This window comes from Psammomys obesus, unplaced genomic scaffold, assembly GCF_907164565.1.
Source record: "Psammomys obesus unplaced genomic scaffold, mPsaObe1.curated_primary_1811, whole genome shotgun sequence".
NCBI classification, from domain to species: Eukaryota; Metazoa; Chordata; class Mammalia; order Rodentia; family Muridae; genus Psammomys; species Psammomys obesus.
In genome coordinates, this window is record NW_026585644.1 from 62,011,831 (window position 1) to 62,032,546 (window position 20,716).

The 20,716-nt window shown below is 55.9% G+C and overlaps 1 protein-coding gene across 4 annotated transcripts; it reads right to left on the reverse strand.

The window, feature by feature from the left end:
* Window positions 1–2,777: 2,777 nt before the first annotated feature.
* Zbtb7b (zinc finger and BTB domain containing 7B) lies at window positions 2,778–18,441 on the reverse strand. Of its 4 annotated transcripts, none has more exons than XM_055620759.1 (4): window positions 18,312–18,441; window positions 17,878–17,973; window positions 5,426–6,597; window positions 2,778–5,066 (listed from the first exon to the last, which is right to left on the reverse strand). In XM_055620759.1, the coding sequence occupies exons 3-4, from the start codon at window positions 6,589–6,591 to the stop codon at window positions 4,601–4,603; spliced, it is 1,632 nt and encodes a 543-aa protein (XP_055476734.1). In that variant the 5' UTR covers window positions 6,592–6,597; window positions 17,878–17,973; window positions 18,312–18,441; the 3' UTR covers window positions 2,778–4,600. The 4 variants fall into 4 exon arrangements, with proteins under 4 accessions (XP_055476734.1, XP_055476742.1, XP_055476726.1 ...); XM_055620767.1 differs by lacking the exon at window positions 18,312–18,441 and adding an exon at window positions 18,127–18,166; XM_055620751.1 differs by lacking the exon at window positions 18,312–18,441 and having other exon boundaries at window positions 17,878–18,101.
* Between the last annotated feature and the right edge of the window lie 2,275 nt (window positions 18,442–20,716).

A 20,716-nucleotide genomic window follows, 5' to 3' on the forward strand; every position in this document is an offset into this window, starting at 1 on the left:
GATGAAGTCTCACTATGTAACTATGTAGCCCTTGTTTGCCTGGAATTCTACTCTCTATGTAGACCAGGCTGGCCTTGATTTCAGAGAGTGATCCACCTGCTTCAACTGAATGCTGGGATTAAAAATGTTCACTTTTCTCTTGAGGCCATTATCACACATACCTTAAGTTCTTTTTGTTTATTTATTGTTTGTTGAACTAGGATTTTTTTAGGTGTGGTGGGGCTAGAGAGAACTTTGAGGTTAAAAACCTTGCCAGCCAGACAGTGGTGGCCCATGAATTTAATATCAGCACTTGGGAGGCAGAGGCAGGTGGATCTCTGAGTTTCAGGTCAGCCTGATCTACAAAATGAGTTACAGGACAGCCTGGGCTACACAGAGAAACCCTGTCTCAAAAACAAAACAAACAAAAAAGAACACTTGCTGTTCTTTCAGGGGACCAGGTTTAGTCCATCACAAACATGACAGCTAACAGCTGTCTACAATTCCAGTTTCAGGGAATCCAACACTCTCCTCTGGACTTTGTGGCTATCAGACATGTATGCAGTACTCAGACATATAACAAGCAAAACATTCATATATAATATATATGTTAATATATTATATATAATAAATATTTAGGGTAAGAGACGGCTCTGTGATTAAGAACACTTGCTCTTACTCCAAAGGACCTGAGTTCAAATCCCAGAACCCATGTTGGGAGTGGAGGACTCATAAGCACCTGTAACTCCAGCTCCAGGGGACCTGACGTGACTTCTGAACAGGCAGCCAAACACAGTGTAGATAATGACACAGATGGACATACATTTATAGCATGATAAAAAATTTTAAAGTGAGGAAAAAAAAATGGTGATGTAGCACAGGAGAGACTCTATTACTGAGCTACCATATAAGCTCAGGAGGCAGAACAGCTGGGCAGGAGACTGTTTCAGCGGTGGCAGTCTGAAGATGAGGCACTGAGAATCTTGGAGCTACACTTAGATTTAGGGCAGAATGGGAGACAAGACTGGCCCATTTTGAAGCTAGATGTCTGCAGGGGCATCCAGCTAGAGCCATCCGGGGAGCAGGTGCAGACGCCTGGCAGGGCTCTGGACTGGTGGTATCTCTTTAAGGAGTTGCTGACTTAAGAGAAAATCGTCCCCTTCCCTGGCAAGAGAGAGGGGACAGTAGCAGAACCCCAAAGAGCTCAGCTGCAAACCTGAGGCATGAAGCCAAGAGAGCAGGAGAGCCTAGCACATGAAAGGCCTGATTTAAGCAAGCAGGTCAACACTCACTCCATAGCTGAAGGGTCAGATCCCTGGTGTGGCTCGTGGGAACGTTCTTTATGGTACCAGGATGGCTAAAACCAGATCACAAAGTAACTGACAAAGACTCAGAAATGGAGTGTGTGGCTTCTGTATGAGGGACATGGTTTAGGATCCTTTTGTGATAAAAAAAAAAAAAAAAATGGAGGGCCTTTGAGACTGAGTCTCACTATATGCCCCTGGCTGGTCTGGCATTTGGTATGTAGACCAGGCTGGCCTTCAATTCATACAGATCTGCCTGCCTCTGCCTCCCAAGTGCTGGGATTAAAGGTGTGTCCATCAGGCTTTATTCGTTTACTTTTATAAAGGTCTCAGACCTTGAACTTGTACCCTTCTACCTCAGTCTCCATAGAGTGAAAGGTATGTGCTACCATGCTTGGCTCTAAAAATGGAAGCTTGATCATGAAGAATTTATACAAAAGGGGCACAGCACCAAACGATGTTTCTACATCCTAGCATATTTAGGAAATGGAAAAAAGAACATTGAAGCCTAGGAATGAATCTAGTGGTAGAACACTTGTTTATCACCCAAAACAAGGTCTTGGATTTAATCCCCAGCCCCGAACTAAGGTAGTTTTCAAAGACTGGTTGGTAGAGGCTGAAATGATTGTTGTGTATGGGAGGGGGAGGGCAGAAAGAAGCTGGCCCTAGGAGGCTGAGGGAATTGCAGGCAGAGTTAAGGCCAGAGGTTTTTTTGTGTGTTTTTTTGGCAGGGGGAGGGGATTCTTTGGTGATAAGGTCCTAACATTGTAGGCCAGATTGGTCTGAGATGTGTAGGAATTGCCCTATCCTGGCTTCTGAAAGCTCATTACATGGTTTTCTCTTGTGAATATGGCAGCCAATGAGCCTGAGGGTTTGAAGACTTCTGGGTTGTCGGGAGAGAGGATAGGATGAGAAGAGAATTGGAGGCATCTTCAGTAACTGAAATGATTGCATTTGAAGCTGCTTATACCCTGGCTTGTTTGGGGAGGGGTGTTCAGCTGCTATGTCCTCCTCAAGGCTGAAGGGCACTGGCAAAGCAAGCTTGGTGGTGCACACCTGTAATCCCAGCAAGCTGGAGGCAGAGGCAGGCGATTGCTGAGATCGAGGCCAGCCTGGTCTACAGAGCGAGTTCCAAGACAGGCAGGGCTACACAAAGAAACCCTATCTCAACCAACATACCCCTGCGACCCCCAAAGGGGGAGAGGAAGAGGAGGGCTGCAGCTAAGGCTTGAACAGGGGCGATGGTTGAGTTTACCCCCACTGGTTCTGAGCTTACTTGGCCTTCCTCTCCTCCCAGTGACTAGGACAAAAGAGAAAGAGCCTCAAAGGAAGCATCTTCCAGAAGCTCATTAGTTGGTGGGCCTTTCCAGGGAGCCCCGAACCCCAGGAACCACTTCAGAAATCCACTGCCCCCAAAGGAGCCCCTCCCCAGTCTTAGAACCTGACCCCTCCCACTCAACCCCACAATAAAGGAACCAAAAGCGGACACGAGTATGAATCTTAAATTATTATTATTTCTTCCTGTCACTTACACCCGAGGCAGGGGGCAGGGATAGATGAAGGGGATGGGAGAAGGGGGAAACGCTTTCCCCCCACTAAGGCACTGAGTGGGAAAGCCACAAGTAGAGAGAGTGGAAGCCACATTGTCCCCACTCTCTGGGACTAAGCCCCAGGTTTCTCCAGCCCTGGGCTCCCCTATCACCTGAAATGCTAAGATGAGGCCCAGGGCACCTGACCTCCCTCCTAATATATTACATTATCAATTTTTAAATAGATACAGGGACTGGTCCCGCCACCCCTCCCTGTGTGACCCCTCCCCACTATTGGGGGTACTTGGGCAGTTGTGCAAATGGGCATGGAGGTGCATGGGGAGAGGAGAGCACCGGGCCCTTGAACCTGCCCCTTTAAAGGAGGGGGAAGGGCCACTAGGCCAAAGGGGGTAAATAGTGCAAGGCAGAACCCAGGCCGCCACGGGGGTCCAGCACCCAGTGAGGAAAGGGTAGGGGTGAATATTCTTTCCCTACCCCAGGAGAATTGGTAGTTAAAAATGTGAAATTGGATTTCAACAAGACCATCGTAAGAGGCTATGTACAGAATGGGGTGGACTCAGTCCTAAGAGTGACAGGCAAGACCAGAGGAAAGGTTCCCTTTCCCCGAGGTCTGCCCGCAGCTCACTTTTCCCAGGGGCAAGTGAGTGCCTAGCCACCTTGTTGGCAAGGGGATACCCGCTCTCAGGCGAAGATGGCTGGGTGCAAGGCTAGCTCACTGAAAGTGGTTGCTGGGAGGCGCTTGCCTTACAGGGCATAGCCACCAGATGGCGCTGGCCAGCCCGCTCCCCGCAAGGCTACTTCAACCCCTCACCCCATCCCACACCCAGCGCCCGCCAGCCCGGGGGCGGCGTGAGTCAGGGGCATCAAGCAGCAGAGGCGGCTCCGGCTTGCACCTGGGCGGGGAAGGTAGGGAGGAAAAGAGGGTAAAACGCCCGGGCGGCCCGCCTTGCCCTCTGGCCCCAGGGAGGGAGCGCCAGGAACAAGACATTCTCTGCCCCAGGATGCGGGAGGGGAGAGGTAGAGAGCTCCCTTAGCTGGGCGGAGCCCTCCTGCTACCCCCAGGGGCGGGCGAGCCAATCAGGCCACCCTGCCCCCTTCTTCTCCAGGACCCCGTGACTCAGCGTTGGAACTGGGTGGAGGGGGACTGGGATGGCTCCGTCCTTACAGGCCCAGTCTCCCCAACCCTTGTCTTTCAAGCTTCCACCTGGTTTCTCCAACTTGACTTATCCTTCCTCTGCTACCCCCTCTCCTTGCATAATTTAAGGCCAGGAAAAGGGAACAGAAACCAGGAAGGAGGGGTCTCGGAAGGGAGGGGCGGTCCACCCCCTCACACACAGCCAAAACCCAGGGGGCATGGGAGTGGGGCAAGGCTTTGGTCCCAAGCCCCAGCCTCCTAGAAACCCGCATAGCCGAAGTGGGACCCCAAAAGTCAGAAATAGATTATTGCTTCAATTCCCCAGTGGCAGCTGGGGACAGGGACCCCACCTTTACTGTGTGTGTATATATATATGTACAATGTGTGACACATACATACACACACACATATTTCATGTATAGTTCCTTTGCTAATCTCCCCAGTCTAGAGACCTTGTGCCCCAAAATCTCAGCTTGGAATAGGAATGAAGGCTCTGGGGGAAAGGGGTTGATCTTGATGCCAACAAGGCTCAGCATCCCTGACCCCCAGCACCACTTGTTTTATGTGCGCCTCATTGCTTGGCATGGTGTCCCAGGCCTTGCGCTGTTCTGGCCTGGCCTTTTATTCCTCTTTTAAGAGGACTCCATGGCCCCTTCAGCCTGTGGTGTGGTAGGTGTTCCCTCCTCCTCTTCCTCCTCAGGGGGCCCTTGTGTAGTGACTAGGGGTCCTGTGGGGGGCGACTGCTCCCAGAATCGAGCCAGAGAGAGGCGGAAGGTGTCCAAGTGGCCGTTGGAGAGGTCAAGGCCCGCAGAGGAGGGGGTGGTGGTCGGGGGTGGTGGGTAGTGCGGCGGCGCGTCATCCTTGCGGCGCCTTCGGGTGCGCACCTCCAGGCAGTTCTGGCCCTTGAGATGGCGCTGCAGGTGGTCCTCCTTAGCGAACGCCTTGTGGCACAGGTGGCACTCATAGGGCCGGTCCCCAGTGTGCAGGTGCATGTGGTTCTTGAGGTCGTAGCTATGCAGGAAGCGGGCTGGGCAGTGTGGGCACGAGTAGGGGCGTTCTCCCGTGTGCTTCCGCATGTGGATCTTCAGCTTGTCATTCCTAATACACGCAAGAAAGACGGTAAACATTCAGGACTCGGGATAGGATCCCCAGCCCATCCTGGCCATGCACCCAGGCCTGTCCCACTCTCATTCTTCACTGCTGTTTCCCCACCACTGCCCTGGATACCCCTTTTGATTGGCCTTTATGCTAAAGGGCCCTGCCACCATGTGCTCTGCCTTCAGTGCAACCTTCTTGAGCACGAGACCATTCACCATCATGCCCTTGGCTGCCTCCTTTGGCCTCCCGCCTCATTCCAGAACTCACCAAGGAGTTGGCCCCCACTAGAAGCATGTGCTGTCACTTGGCTCTCACACCCAACCTCATCCTATTGTGTGCTGTCCCCACTTGCTGCTCACCTGGTGAAGCGGACACCGCAGACCTCACAGGCAAAAGGCTTCTCACCAGTATGGGTCCTCATGTGGCGTGGCAGTTTGCCTGCCCCATGGATTATCTTGTGACAGACTGGGCACTCTTGGGGCATCTGTGAACGGCGTTTACGCACCAGCTTGTCTTGGCCGTCCAGGCCTGGTGCCAGGGCGTCCTGGTGCAGGGAACTTAGGTAGGCCATCAGGTCAGGATCGATGGTATCTTCATCTGAGCCCAGCTCCTCTGGTGACAGTGGGGGCTCACTGCTTTGTGCTAGCCCATAGGCTGGGGGATATACCAGCTCCTCCTCTTCTTCCTCACCCTCAAAGCCTTCATAGTTCAGGGGCCCCCCAGGAGGTGAGGCAGCACCTGTGGGAGGGCTGTAGCTGTCCCCAAGCCCACTGCCCCCACTGTTGCCCACTTTACCAACCACCTCTTCTTCCTCATAGGTCAAGGGATGGGTGAGCGCTGTGGGTACCTCAGAGACCAGGTGGTTGGCTCGGGCCCCCTTGGTTTGAAGAAAAGCTTTTCGGGGCTTTCGGCTGCGGCGGGCAACAGGTCGAGGTGGTGGTGGTGGTGGTGGTAGGAGGGGCCCCTGTGGAGGGCTGTCTTCACCATTGGGCATTCCTGAGGTTGAGGCTGTGGTGGTGGCAGTGGCAAAAGCCTCCAGGTACTGTCGGGCTCGTTCACAGTCATCCTCATCTGGGCTGGGGGCTTCTAGCCCACTGCCTTGGAGAATCTCCATGCAGGCAGCAATGACACAGGGAATTTCCAGGAGCCTGGCAGCTTGGAGGACAGCCGGCATGTTGGCGCTGCTGGTGGTCAGTGTGGCTGTGTAGGCAAATTCGAGCAGGGCACCCAGGGCCTCTGGCCCTACAAAATCCAGCTCACACACACCGGCCCCTGCTCCTCCAGCAGCTGTCCCACCACCCCCTGTTCCCATGAAAGCCCCCCCTCCACCCTCCGTGAAGAGCTTCTTGAAGTAGTGGCTACAGGCAGCCAGCACAGCCCTGTGGGTGCGGTACTCAAGCCCCTGCGTCCTGATGGTGAGATCGCATAGGTGGCCCAGCTGGCGCTGCTCATTGAGGCAGCTCAGGAGCTCGCTGCTGTGGTCTGGGAATGGAATTCCAATCAGGTCATCCTCAGAGCTCCCCATCTTGTCCTGCCGGGTCAAGCAGAGGGTGAGGTTAAAAGCACTTACTCTCGTACAGGGGGCTGAGGCCCTTCCACGTGTTGGCTGAAGTTTACTGAAGGTGGGCCACATGTACCCGTGAGTGCTTTATGTGTGTTAGTGCCCCTCCCCTTCCATGTCAACTGACTGTGCCATGCACAAGGAAACTGCAGTTCACACAGATGAAGTGACTTGCTCTCCAAGATGAAGTGCCAAGTGAGCAGGGTTCACATCAAGCCGGCAGACCCACCCTCCTAATTCCTGTGCTGCTCTAGTCTGCTCTGGAGTCCCGCCTTTCTACTACTTTCTAGAGGTACTTTCATTTTCCCCTGATCCCTTTAGAAGAAGCAATGGACTGGGAGGCAAGCTCCTGGAGTCCTGGTTTAGGCTTCAGAACTACTGACTAAAGGACCCTGGTGACACTGACATGCTTTGGTCATCTGAAAAATGAATAATGGTCTGTGACAGAGCCTCCTCATAGCTCTGTAGAGGCCAAGCCTGGCTGCATTCTGTCCCAAGTATACAGTACACCCTACAAACAAAAGGAGCCTCTTCCTCCTCATGCCCCTCCCGAAGCCACCAAAAGTTCATCTGTCCTTCAAGGTCCCCAAGTCCCATATCCACCCTTCTTCCTTATGTGCCAGGAACAGTTACTCTATGCTGGGGTGTCACTGGCGCAGGTACTTCCTTCCCCCCAACACAGATAAGCATCACCACACCCCCACCACCCCCACCCCCATCGAAAGGCCAAGTCCCACTCCTTTCCTCCCCCTTAAGTAATGCCATCTTTCCCCATTCCAGGGAACTTCTCCTGAAGCCATAGACCCACCTTAGTGTTTGTCCCTGCAGGGCCCAGCCCACCCTCCACCCTCAGGGTGGGATAAGGGTTGTAGAGTGGCCTAGTTGAATGACCTTGAACAAGCCCTTGTGTTGAAGGGTAAATGAAGCCATATATGGCATGGTGCTGAACAAGGTAGGGGCTCAGTCAGTGGTCTGGCCTATACTTTCTTGTTATATAAGAAGGGGTTGGGGACACTGGGTTAGTGGCACATGCCTTAAATCCCAGCACTTGGGAGGCAGAGGCAGGCAGATCTCTGTGAGTTCTTTGAGGTCAGGTTGGTCTACATAATTAAATTCCAGGATAGTCAGGGCTGTATCAGGAGACTCTGTCTCAAACAAACATGAAAACCAAAAACTCCACAAAAACAAACCATGATTGGGAGGACAGCTGCAAGGCTCTGCCTTCAGCCCTCACTCCAGTAGTCTAGAGCTACAGCTACTGGAGCCTGCAACCATGCTGGGCTCCAGAGTCAGCCAGGCTTCAGTTTGAACTCTTAGCTCCACTCTGCGATCTTAAGCAAGTGATTTTATCTTGGAGCCTCTTTCCTCATCTGTGTTGCTGGATAATTCCAGCTGACTCCAGGGGCTGTGGTGAGGGGTAAGTGAGGCCAGGTGTGGCATAACGCCTAACACACAGTAGGGGCTCAGTCAGTAAGTAGCCTGGCCTCAGGGCAGATTCCAGTGCACACAAGGCTGAGGAAACTACTAGGAGATAGGTCTGTCTCTTCCCTCCCAGAAAGTACCCTGAAGGAGTGAGGCTACTGTGGAGCTACTTGACCTTGGCCCAGTCATTTCCTTTTGGAGGCCTATTCCTCCTCATCTGGAATATGAAAGGTGGGTCCCAACCATCCTTAGGGCAAGTCCCACTAACATTTTGTCAGTGTCTCTGATACTGCAACAACAGATCAATCCTAGCCATCTATGAGAAAGAGTTTTGGGGGATGGGGTGTAAGTCAAGGGCTACACATTCCTCTTTAGGATACAACAATTGCATTGCCATAGTGGCCTACCTGCTGGCCACCTTCATGACAAAGCCCAAGCACCTGCATGAATGGGATCCACTTGTCTGTTCAGAAGCTACACCTGGGACTCTTTAGATAGCTCACCTGTTTCCACCTTAGGTTCCCAAACCACTTCTCCTCCTGGGGGACCAAGTGGTCTGAGAGTTCTCTCCTCTCCCAGTACTCTAAATGTGGTACAAGAGGCAAATGGCCTCAGGACTTAAGAGCAAACAAAAATCAGGTGGCAGCAGTGGCTGCCACTGAAAGAGCAGTGGGCACCCTCCCAGGCCCAAGTGCATCACGTTCCTCCTAAGGGGCACAAGTGGAGCGATCCTTGCTGCCCATTGGCTGGGAGCTGGGCACCTGGAGGCACGTGGCTCACTCTATCCTTCACCCTCCTTCCCCACCCACCCCACCCATTCCCGTTGATAAACCTGCCTTTCTCCCACCCCAGGGCTGATCTCTGTGGCAACTTGGTATGGCAGGTGTACTGTACCAATTGGCTGATCTGCTGTCAGCTCACAGGCTCAGAGTAGTTTACACCAACTCACACAGGGCTTGGGCAAGGGTGAGTGTTTAAATCCTTAGGCCCCAATCCAATACCTGTGGCCACAAAGTATCAAGGAAGGACTAGAAAGGCAGATGGCATGCTGGGGAGAAGATGGTGTTCTGGGAAATCCCCTAGCTCTGGCACTCATACCAACTGAGGTGCCACCTGGAACTATGCTGGTGCCAACCAGGCCAAGGGGGCACTCCTAGCCCTATCATATGGGAGGAGTTGGTGGGGTGGAGGCCTCCCCTTCTTTCTGCCAGGGTGGGGCACTGCCAGTGCCCACCCCACCTTGGGCACCCTTCCCACATCTGTACCCCAGAGGGCCCAGTCCCCTGACGCCCATGTAGGCAGCCCATCCCCACCCAGCCTGGCATGCCCCCTCTTGCTAAGACCTTGTGGGCATGGGTGTGTATGGTGTTTGGGGGGGCAGCTATGCCAGGGAACTAGGCGAAGTCTGTTTGGTCTGTTTGCCTGGTAGGGGAAAGAACTGGGGGCCCCACCCCATCACTCCCCTCTTTCTCGCCATCCCCCCCAGGCTCCCCTCATTGTCAGGCCTGCTAGACCGGCCAAGCCAGTGGGCAGCTTTCTTGAAACCGGGCCCTGTGTCAAGCCTGCACCATCTTGGGTGAGGGAAAACTCAAGGGTGACACAATGGTGAGGGGTGACGAAGGTGGGAGTCCCTGTCACCTACCTATCGGTACCTAGAGGCATCTGCCAGAGTATGTCCACCACCAAACAACCGAAGGCAGAAGGCACTGGCTTAGAAAGACAAAGGCAACTAGAATCTTCCAGGCGCTGACCTTAGGCAGCTTTCATACTACGGTTGAGGGGCTCCAGAGCCAACCCTGCTGGCCTGAGCCAGCCGAAGGGCAAACATAGGAGGCCCTGAATGGGGCAGCTGAGTAAAGCTGGCCCCCCTTCTCCCCACCTTGGGGATTAGGAGACTGAGGCTTAGGGGGGGGGGGGCAGCCGGCAGAACCAGGATTAGTGGCATAGAAAATAGATGTGGGCCAACACAGAGGCTCACGGAGCATCGCTCCCCCCACCCATTCCAAGGCCCCTTCTCCCAGCTCTGCCAGGGAGCCAGAGAGGGGCCTGGCCTGGCTGTTTCTGGAACTGAGGCTTACGGGCTGAGAGGGTGAGGACCAGGCTGAAACAGTCCTAAGGCATGACTGAGACTAAGGTTCTGCCCAGTGCTCCTGGTATCTGTGCTGTGTCACCCCTCCCCCTTCTTTCTCCTTTCTGCCCCCACCCCCCACCCCAGTTCCAGCCTCAGGTTCTCTTCCTGTTTTTTTGGAACCCAGTTTGCACGAAGCTAGGGCTTTGGCCTGTGGCTGGACTAGAAGGGTAGGGAAACTGGACAGCCAATCCAAAGACCTCAGGGACCCAGGAATCCTTATTCCATGGTTCCCTCCATCTTCTGGGGCCAAAGGATAACTGACATCTGGACTGTCCAGTTTCAGGCAGGTGAGGTGGCTGAACCACATGTCACTAGAGGATTGGAAGCCTCCACTGAGAAAGCCAAAAGCCAGGTCCCGGGCCCAGGTACACCAAAGACACTTACGGAGCCTTCCCCTCCAGCCCCTCAAAACTTCTACATGCCTTCCCCATCCCCCATGTGACGCTTCCCCCCTCCTAACCTCACCACCCCCAGCACTCACACTTCCTGGGGGCCGAGGCGGGGAAGAGAGACCGCAAGCCACGAAGGGGGAAGGAGGCAAGGGGAGCTGGCTGCTTCCCAGCGCTGTGGGGGTTAAGCTCCCACCAAGTCCTGAGATCCTGATGCAATGGGAGCTCCAGATTGAGGGACAAAGACATTGCAGCGAAGTCCTTCGTGTTTTCTTCCTATAACATCAGTCCTTTAGCCCATATAAGCACACAGTCCTTTAGCCCATCAAGGAGAATGGAACACGATAAAGATGGCAGAGGAAGGAATGAGCAAGGCTTCTCCAGCCTCACCTCTCCACCTCTGGTAACCCCAAGCTCGCCAGCCTCCCCTTACTCTTAGCCTTTCACTAGGACTTCTCTCTTTCTCTCTCTGACCCTTTCCTACCATCTGTGGCCCTTGTCTTGCCAGCACAAGATTGAACCTTGGTTCCCTACCTTAGCACTCACGGCCTTTCTCTCTACCATACCTGTCCCAAGGACTCCTGCTCAGAACCATCCTCACGTAGATTTTCTTTCCACTCTTCCCCTCACTTCTCTCACTGAAGCATCTCCTGAGACTAACATTTACTGCACTCCATGCATGTGGAGCCTCCATGCCTGTGTAGGGTAGAGAGGCCAGAAGAACTGAGTCAAGACCTGGCCTTGTTCTGCAAGGGCTGGTCTTATGAAGAGACGCTGAATTTTAGGTATCCATACCTGCCTTCTGGAGGACCAAAATTTGGGAGCTATTGGAGAAATGAGGAGGCAGAGGTAGGGTGTGCTGTGAGAGCGGATGTAAGGGGGACAGTGAGTGCCTCTCTGCCCGTCAGAGTTTCCAGCCCCAAAGCTACTGGGCTTCCCCAGTGCCCACCCCAAGCCAGGCACTATTCACGCGGTCATTAGGGTACCCAGCAGAACCCGGCTGGGCAGGACTAGCTCTCCTTAGGGCTAAGGTCTGCCTTGTATCCCCCTCCCCCAGCCATGTCTTTGGTTGGGTAACCAAGCTGGCTGGTAACCCCACACCCGCTTAGCCGCAGGCAGAAACCTGAGCCCCCCCAAGCCCCAGAAGACACCCCAGCTGGGTCCCCGGAGCCCAGCTCCCTGCCAGCCTGTCCAACCTCCTGGCCCGGCCCGGCAAGCACAGCTTCTGTAGGACCCTTCTTTCTGTCTTTCTTGGTCCTCCTGGATCCCTTAGACACTGAAGCCTCCTCACCCACTGGCACCTCAGCTCCTCTGTTCCCTAAAGCCTCCAATGAAATCTGGGCACCCTCTTCCTAGCCTGTTTTTCAGTCCTCCTCTGACCCTTGGCCAATTCTAGGCCTCGGAGCCTCCCCTGAGGCCTGACCTCCTCAGCCAAAGCTGGGCCTACTCACCTGAACGCTGAGGGGCCTTGCCGGCAACTCCTCCTGGGCCCTGGGGGCAGCACGCTGGGAGGGGTGGGGAAGGGATAACTGGGGGGGGGATAGGATGGCTGTTCCCCACTCCAGCTCCCTCCTTCAAAGAGGCCGCCCACGACCTGGCCCAGCCCCTCCCCCTACAGCCTTAACCCTCTGGGTGCTGTCCCCCTCCCCCCAGCTTGTAGGGAGGGGTTACAGAGGGCTGGCAGCGTGGGAGAGGGCCCAGAGTCTCTGCCTGCAGTGCCCAAAGCCCCAGCGTCCCCACCCCCGCCTGTCCTTACTCAGTCCTAAAAGGGGAAAAAGGTGAGGGGTAGGAAAGGTAGGAGGTGGGCCAGTCCAGGAGGGCAGAGGTGAGGAGGAGCAATGGGGGAGGTTGCTGGAGGTGGGACCAGGAGAAGGAAGAAGAGAGGGGAGGGGACAGAAGACAGCAGTAGCCAAATCGGGAGGAGGGGAGTGCTGGACAGTCAGTGCCAGAGGTGACAGGTGCCTCGGTCCAGCCCCTGAGGGTATGTGGGTTAGGGGAACACAAGGAGACCCTCCTGACCCTAGTAAGCCCTTGCCCCCTTCTGGGAGCTGTCCGGATTCTCTTCACCTTGTACCAGGCTGGGGCCCTCAGGGGCTGGGCAAGGCGGCACCCGCCCTCTTCATAGCCTCACCCCAAACCCACTCACATACCACAGCTCCTCGCCAGGGCACCAGCCCTGCCAACCAGGCCAGGGGGCAGCACTCATGCCAGACCCCAGTGACCAGGGGGACAGAGCTGGCTGAGGAGGGGTAGACATATTGGGGGAAGCCGTAAGCACCAAAAGAGGAAGAAGCTGGGAGGGGGGCATCTGCTGGGAAGCTCCACACTCCACCCCTTGCGCAAGCTACTGCTACCCTGGCTGGTTGGGTGGGACCCGCCTGGGCCTGAGGGGCAACTCGGAAAAGCTCTGAGATGAGATGGGTGGGCCACAACATGTCATGAAACTCCTGGGATTTCTTATTAGAATGAAAGGTACCCCAGTGTCTTCCAACCGACAGGCCATTCCAGGTCCTGCTTGCTAGGCTCACAGAAAATCACAGAAACGTCTCTTAGTATACCCCTCCCTGCTACCCCCAACAGCTGCTGGCTCAGTGCCGCTGGCCTGCTGCTCCTCACCGGCTCCCGGCCTGGCTGGCAGCTACCCACCAGGATGCTGGCAGTCCTGCCCGCCTCTCCCTCCCACCCCCTGCTCTCAGTGCCCTATGCCAACTGTGGGCCTGGGGTGGGGGAAGGTCACTTCTGTGCCTTGGTGCCAGGCAGGCGAGCCCAGGCCCCTGAGGTCCTATAGATAAGCCCCAAGACCCTGTCCTTAAGCCACCCCCTTAAGAGGAAGTATATTGTTCAGGGCCCATACAGAGCATGGATAGACCTAAGAGCAGTTACTGAGGGATCCACGCCCCAAGGTGGATCGCCTGTCACCAGGCACCAATCTCCCAGCATTCCCCCTGCAGATGCTTGGGCACCAAAGTCCCTGCAATTCCTAAGAGCCCCAGTCTGCCTATAGCCTGTGAGGCAGTAGGGTGGGGCTGCTCTCTGCCCTTTGATCCCCATAAAGGGAGGGAACTAGCTTGGAGGGCAGGGGGCAGGGAAAGAGTTCATGGGGCCCCTCATTTCCCCTGCCAGGGGCATCAGGGCAGGGTGTGGGCATCTCTTGGGTGGGGCTCATCCTAAGATGAGGATGGGTTATATTTCTCAGTATAAGAGATGGATGTCAATATATAGTGTCATACAGGAATGTAATAGCAAGAATAAATGAAGTTAGGAGAATACAGAAGGTCTCTATGTTACAACCCACCCCAGTACTAACTTTTACTTTTACTCAGAAACACTTTTTAGACTCAACCAAATTGAGAACTCAAGGAGGACTACAACTCCCAGTGTGCACCACAACTGCTTTACATGTACCTTGGGAGTTGTAGTTCCCTTAAAGAGACCCTTCTACTCTTCCCAAGAGTTAGCTGGTAGGTTGGGGGAAGAATGGTCACAGAACTCTCTGAGTGGAACACTATTTAGGAAGACAGGCTAGGAGGTCCATGGTGGGGAGAGAAGACCCCCCTTACTCCAGGCAAAGGGGAAAGAAGGAAGGAAGGAGGAGAGGATGTCTGTTGAAAGGGGTATATGGGTGGGGAGGAGTTGGGGGGGGGGTGGAAACAGGAAGGAAACTGAAGCCAGAGACATGAAGTTGAAAGCTAGGTCTTGGGGGAGCCCCACTCTGAGGTGTGGCAGAGACTGTGAAGGCATTTCTCCTGCCATTCTGGTGACCTGGGAAGCCATAGGAAGAATTACTGATGTTAAGTGATATTAAATTATTTATGTGTGTGTGGGGGAGTCACTGGCTCCACTCGTCTGTCATCAGCCCTCTTTTGCCAAGGGCACCCTCAAACTCTGGATATGGTATAGGTATTTGCTTGTTAGGTACCTCTGTGGGTTCTAGGAAAGCTAAGTTTGGGGCAAGGAAGGGCTGGGTCTGATGAATGGAGACGTGTGAGGTTAGGTCCAGGTGTGAAGTCAAGGTAAGGGCAGAGCAGAGACCTCAGAAGCTAGGAAGTCTCAAGGAAGAGAGGGCTAAAGGGTCCCTGTGCCACCTGCTTCCCATCCATCCCAGGCTAAGGTTCAGAAAGTGGGAAGCCTTCTTTGGCCTCACTGAGGCATTCACTAAAAGTAGATTCCTCCTGGGTTAGTGGCCTGTGAACATAAAGGCTATGGCATCTTAAGGAGCCAGATGTCTTTCCCTGGTGGAGATGGAGGTCAGTGATGGACAACAGAAGTGCTTTGAGAACATTTTTCTGGGGTTCCTGAAGTTCTATGACAAATGCTGACAAGAGGCCACAAGATTAACTGCCAAGACCTTCGCTTAGCAAGGTGGTGGTGGTAGTGGGGTCTTCCTTGAACCTCCCAGCCCTTGATGCTGGACCAGTCAGTCATTCTTCTACCCCTCTTCCCTGTCCCCCAGGCCGGCACTGGCACTCCTGGCAGGAGCGTGTGTGTGTGTGTTAGGGGGAGGCAGAGAGGCAACTTCAAACTGTCCGGGCAAAGCGTCAAGTTTACTCACGAGTTTACTCAGCAGAAGGAGGGGGAAGAGGCCAGAGAAGGCACACCCCATGCCAGGGTCCTATCCATCTGCCCAGCTTCCTCCCCCACCCTCCTTTTCAGCCCTAGGCCAAAACAGGCACAAGCCCCAAGGCCTGGTGGCAGGGCTGTCTTAACTCTCAGGAAGGTCAGAAAGCCAAGCAAGCTGGAGGCAGGAAGCCTTAAAGCAGGCCCAGAGGCTTCTGTCAGAGGGCAGTACCATGCCTGGAACCCATTTACTCCCCATCTTAGGTCTTTGGCCCTGGGCCAAAAGAACTGGGTCTCTCAGCCATCAAAGAGGGCCTTGCCTCTTCCCCCTGGGCCAGTAACTTCAGACCCCACATGTCCACTTCTGGGCTGGGCCTCAGGTACCAGCATGATGCCATTCAGGATCCTATTCATCTTGGCCTTAAGGGCCTGGAATGGGGGGCCAGCACCCTATCTGACCTACTTCCCTTTCCTCCCCACCTGCTTTCACTCTCTGCTTCTTTCCCCAAGCCTTCACTGTCCCCACCCCAGAGGTGCTCCACCCCCCATGCCTGCTGGGTCCCTTCCCCCACTCTTCCCCAGGGTGCCAAGTGCAAGCACACAAAGGGCCCGATGGTGCATTGTTAGCCCAGCCCCCGCTGCCCGCCGCGCCCTCCTGGGGCAGGCACTAGGCCAAGGAGGAGCTGGGGGCGGTGGGTGCCAGGGGGCACCGAGGAGAGCACAGCACCTGTCTCCCAGAAACCAGGGCTGTATCACCTGGACTGAGTAGTGGTGAGAGGGCCCATTAGAGCGGGCCTATCTCCTTGACACCTGAGCCTAGTGGGCACTGCTTTCTGTCTTCCCAAGAGCCCCTTTCTGGTGGTATTAACCCCTTCCTGACCCCAGGCTGGGTGTGATGCCCCAAGGGAGGGGTACAGTGTCTGGGGGTGTCAGCAGGCAGCAGCGTGCTGTAAGCAACCGTGTAACGGAGGCACGCTGGGGGAGCTGGGGTCCCGGGGGCCAGGGACAGGAGCACTGGCAGAGATTTCTCCTTGTTTCATCAGCTGCTCCAGGGGGAGCCCCCTGTCCTTCTCCCCAGTTACCACTAAGGAGGAACACTACCATCCAGACCTAGTCACAAATATGTCCTTCTTCAGCCCAGCACAATACCTATGCCCAGTATCTCCTTCCAATCTAATGTCCACTTCATGCCAGCTCCATAAACAGTGCCAGGAGGGTATAGGGGTGACCAAACCAGTTGGTGTGGGGGGGGGTTAGCAAAACGCAACCCCATAATCCTCCAGGCCTTGGCGCCCCCCTCCCAACACACACTCCCTTAGGGAACAGAGAGTTCCTATCTTGGTTTAACTCCTCACTTCCCAATCTGGCTCCCCTAACCCTTGATAAACGGTCCCCTCTTCAAGGAATAAGTTGGGGAAAGGAGAAATAGCTGCGCTGACTCATTCCTGTTCTCAGCTGCAGCAAGGGGTCTCTAAGGCATTCAGGCGGGGGTCAATTCAAGAACGCCCTCCACCTGGCCCGGAAGCCAGGACAGCTTGCCGGTCTCCCCCTCTCCCCAGCACCCACTTCCGGTGTCCCAAACTAGGTCAGCAGTGCTCGTTTCCTGTGGGTCAGCTAGCACCGGCGCCTCTGCCCCTCCCCTACTCCGGACCCAGGCTGCCCGCCTTACCCCCCGCCCCCCAGGGCGCCCCGAGGTCTCACCACGTCTCAGCCGCCCTTTGATACATGGGGGTTGTGCGGGGCGGGGGGCAGGGGACCCGCCCTCTCTCCAAACACTAGCAAGGGCTGGGGCGCCTGGGCCGGCACGTGTCCGGGCACAACCCGCTGCCCACGCTACCCCCCCATTCCCGCCCCCCCTTGCTCTGGCCAGGACACGTCGCTCTCTTACTTGGGTGGGGTGGGAGGAGGGGAGAGAAAGCTGGGTCGGAAAGCAGCGCCCCCCCGCCCCTTCCAGTGGCTAGCGGCGCGCGCCAGGTTTCTACCGCACGGCGACCCCCACTCCGGTTAAGGCAGGTGCGCCGGCGCCGGCGGCAGGACCGCGGGTAGATAGAGTTCTTATCGCCCACCCTTGCACTGGAGTTGTGAGAGCAAAAGCTGACTTTGAAAAGGTGGCGGTGGGGCTGCAGCTTGTGAGAAGGGAACGTGATTGCGGAGCGGGAGGGCCAGAGGGGTCGTTCTGCTGAGCCGCGCTACTGCTGGAAAGACGACGCGGCTCTGGAAGCGCAAGAAACCGAATAGTCCAGCCGGTAACTTTCCCCCAAGCCGCGGTTCCTCTCGCCGCCCTCCACCCCCCAGGCCCTGGCCGGGGTCCAGTCCACCGCGCCAGGGGGCCGCGGAGCAGGGTGTGCGTGGGGGGACACGCGTTGTCCTAGTTAGAGTCTGTCAGCGTTTCTATTCCCTCCATTTGGTCAGACCTGGGGTCTCCCCCGCTAAAGTCACGAAGACAACTGGGGCGAAGTTCAGCGCAGTTCACCCCCTCTTCATCCCATAGCTCACAGTCTGTCTAATAATGGAAGTGCAAATAAAGTTTCTGGAGACCCTCCGCCCAGAGCTGGGGGGAGGCCATAGTTGTCTACCTTTCCTCCAAGTTAAAACCAATTCCAAAGACCCAGGAAAGCTACAGGGAATGCGACTGGCTAAAATCTGTGGTGTGCGTGTGTACAGGGGTCTCACATGACGCACGAAGGACACTGCAGTAGGCTCTAGTCTAGTGGACCCCGAGCCAAGGGACAAAAAGTGGGGTTCACTTACCCCTCAGCCGTCGGGTCCGCTCGCTGGAGCTGCTGCCGGGTTTGGGAAGAAGCGCGTCCCCCGCCAGGCCCGGGGACTTGGGGCCCTGCTCCGGTCCTGGTCAGAAGGCCGCGGTCAGTAGCTCGCCGCTCGTTGCTGGGGGGCTCCTCCTCCGCCACCCTTTGCCTCCTCCTGCTGCCTGCCCCCCCTTGGCCACGGAGAGCCGTACATTCACCTGGCTCCCACCCGCCCCCCCAGGGCCCGCCTCACCTGTCCTGCTGTCTCACCTGTCCTCCTGCTTGCTTTTCCCCCCTCCCTCCCCCCCCCCCCCCCGCCCCTGCCACCCCCGCCCCCCCCCCCCCACCCTTAGCAACACCCTCTGTCACTTCCTGGTTTTTCATCCGCCCCCCCCCAGGCACCCCCTCCCTCCGCCCAATAAGGATATAAACTTCCACCTCTTCCAACAGCTAGTTCTAGCAGGGAGCATATGGGTCCCTCCCTTTTTTTCGCCCCCTTCTCCCGAGCTTTTGCTTCGCTCCCGGAGCCTTTCCACCCTTTTTCTTTTCCTTCTTTCCTTGTATTTCCCTTCACCTGCCGCGATCCCTGTCCCTCTCGGCTTTCTACCACTATCTACTACAGTCCACCTTAACTGGAGCTCCGCCTCCGACCTCCGTCCAGCCCTCTGCTGCTGCTCAGCTCCACCCCCTGCACGCCACCGCCCTGCCCAACCATTGGCTTGAACACCCGCCTATCCCATGTGGGACGTGCCTAGGGTTCATCCAGGGAGGGGGTGGAGCCTGGGGCTGGCCTGAAACCAGAAAGGGAGGGAAGCCGAAGACCGAGTCCGCAGTGGCCAGAGAATGGAGTAGCCCCCCAAGGGACCTCCTCTCCTTCGAGAGGGCCTTCTGTGGGGTCATCACCTGGGGAGGGAAGGGTATAAGAAGTTACGGGTAGGTGCGAGAGGATGAAGACCTAGAATTTAGAAAGAGTTCCTATTAGGGGCTTTAATCAGGTCAGAGTCCCAGGAGGGAACGAAGGCCACTGGACATTCAATTGCAGTCCCTTTGCCCATCCCCCCTTCAGAGGGAGCGGGGGAGTTGAGGTTGCGGACAGTCTATGTCCCTCCCCACGCGTGACGGCGCCCCGCGGGGAGGGAACAGTGCCCGGGGCAAGGAGCCTCTGCGCTCTAACCAGTGCCCGTTGCTGCCTTGGCATTTTCAGAGAGGAGGAACGGAGTCTGGGAAGGGGGAGGTGCGCTCCCTCCCAGTCTCAGGCTCTTTGCCTTCTCTCCCCCCCACCCCCCCACCCCGTTCTTTAGCGGAGAAACCGAGAGCCCACAGCGGAGGGGTCTTGACGCAGATTCACTCATACAGATACCCAGGTGACGATGGAGACCTGGATGTCTTAGGAGGTCTGCTTGTGTGGATTTGGGGAGAACTGAGGAACGCTTCCAGCTGGGCTGGCGGAGCTACGTACCCCCAAAGGGCCCCTCCCACTGGCTTCAAGCGGAATCAAATCCTGCTTTCTAGGGCCGTGTTCGGCTTCGCACAGCCGGCCAGGCCGAACCGGGTCGGACTTGTTCTCCTTCCCAGCCCCCTCTGCAGGGGGCCTCCCTCTCTCTCCAGCAGGTGGCTCCGCAGGACACCAGCTCAACCTGTTGGACCACAATGGGCGGCGCCAGGGGGCCCCTGGCCCTCACCCGGGCTGACCCGGGTTCCCCGAGCAGGGGGAGGGGAGGAGTCGATCCTTCCCTCCCTCTTTCTCCGTCCCCCCCTGACGTGACTCAGCCTCGAGGCCGCTGCTGTGCTCCTGAGCCAGAGGCGGAAAGTGTGAGGCGCCCCTGAGGGCCCAAGCCAAACCAAACAGCCCCCCACCCCAGACATTATCTCACTGGAGAATTAGGGGGCAATAGAGACCAGTGGACAGCCGTAGGCATGAGGAATTTTGGCTCAAGCAATCCGTTCCGGGTTTTCCTATCGTTCTCCCCCAACCTCGCCCCCGCCTTGGGTCAAGTCTGATCTTTGCTCCAGGTTTTCTTAGCGGCCCCGCCGGACTGTTTCTAGTCGGAAGGCTTCTGAGCAAGAGATGTCTCTCCCGGGGTTTTTCCCTTCTTTCTGCTGTCAGGGTCTCGCTAACCAGGGAATAAGCCATGCCAGGGGCAAGGCGGCATTGTTAAATACCTAAGTAAAATGGAGGAGAACCTGCTTTCACGATAAGGGTACAGATCTAGGAAAAGGATTTATGGAAGAGGGTAGGAAAGTGGTCCGGAAGGGCAAGAGTCTTGTCACTACCTCTTGGGGAACCAGACTCTGCCGTCGTCCTTCCCTGCTGCTGGTTGCGTCTGGCTGGACACAACCCGGATATTCTGCGGCTGGGTTGTCACTCTCCAGCAGTCCTGGAAATCTACTGTTAGCTCTTCAGTGGCTTGTTTCCATGTTTTTCTTTCTCTTGTACACAAATAATTCCCTTTCATGTGAGGGGACATCGACTTTAATTCCTGCCTACCTCACCCTTCTCCGCACATACCTGGGTCCTAACTGCTAAACCAGAGACAGTGGCCAAGAAGCGCTGGTGGGACCCCCTTATAGGGAGCCTGGAGTCCCCAATGCCACCTCAATACCCTACACACTTGAGCTGGTACTGGGATGGGAACTGGAAGGCAAGTGTGGAGCCTGCAGGGGCCTCCTGGTGAGCGTACCCCATCCTCACATTTAGATTTAAATCTTAAGGCAACTTTCTCCATTCTAGACCGTAATGTTTGAGGAAAGTAGGTAAGTAGATACCCCGAGAGTGAGGTGTTTTCCCTGAGAAGGATAAAAGCCCTAGCAAGAAGGACTTTATACCTAAGCCTGAGGACAGC

Excerpts from the sequence above, each read along its gene's own strand:
- Zbtb7b (XM_055620759.1), bottom strand. The coding sequence starts at position 6,591 with ATGGGGAGCTCTGAGGATGACCTGATTGGAATTCCATTCCCAGACCAC. Across the intron at positions 5,067-5,425 it reads TGCGGTGTCCGCTTCACCAG|GAATGACAAGCTGAAGATCC; the intron begins GTGAGCAGCAAG and ends TGCGTGTATTAG.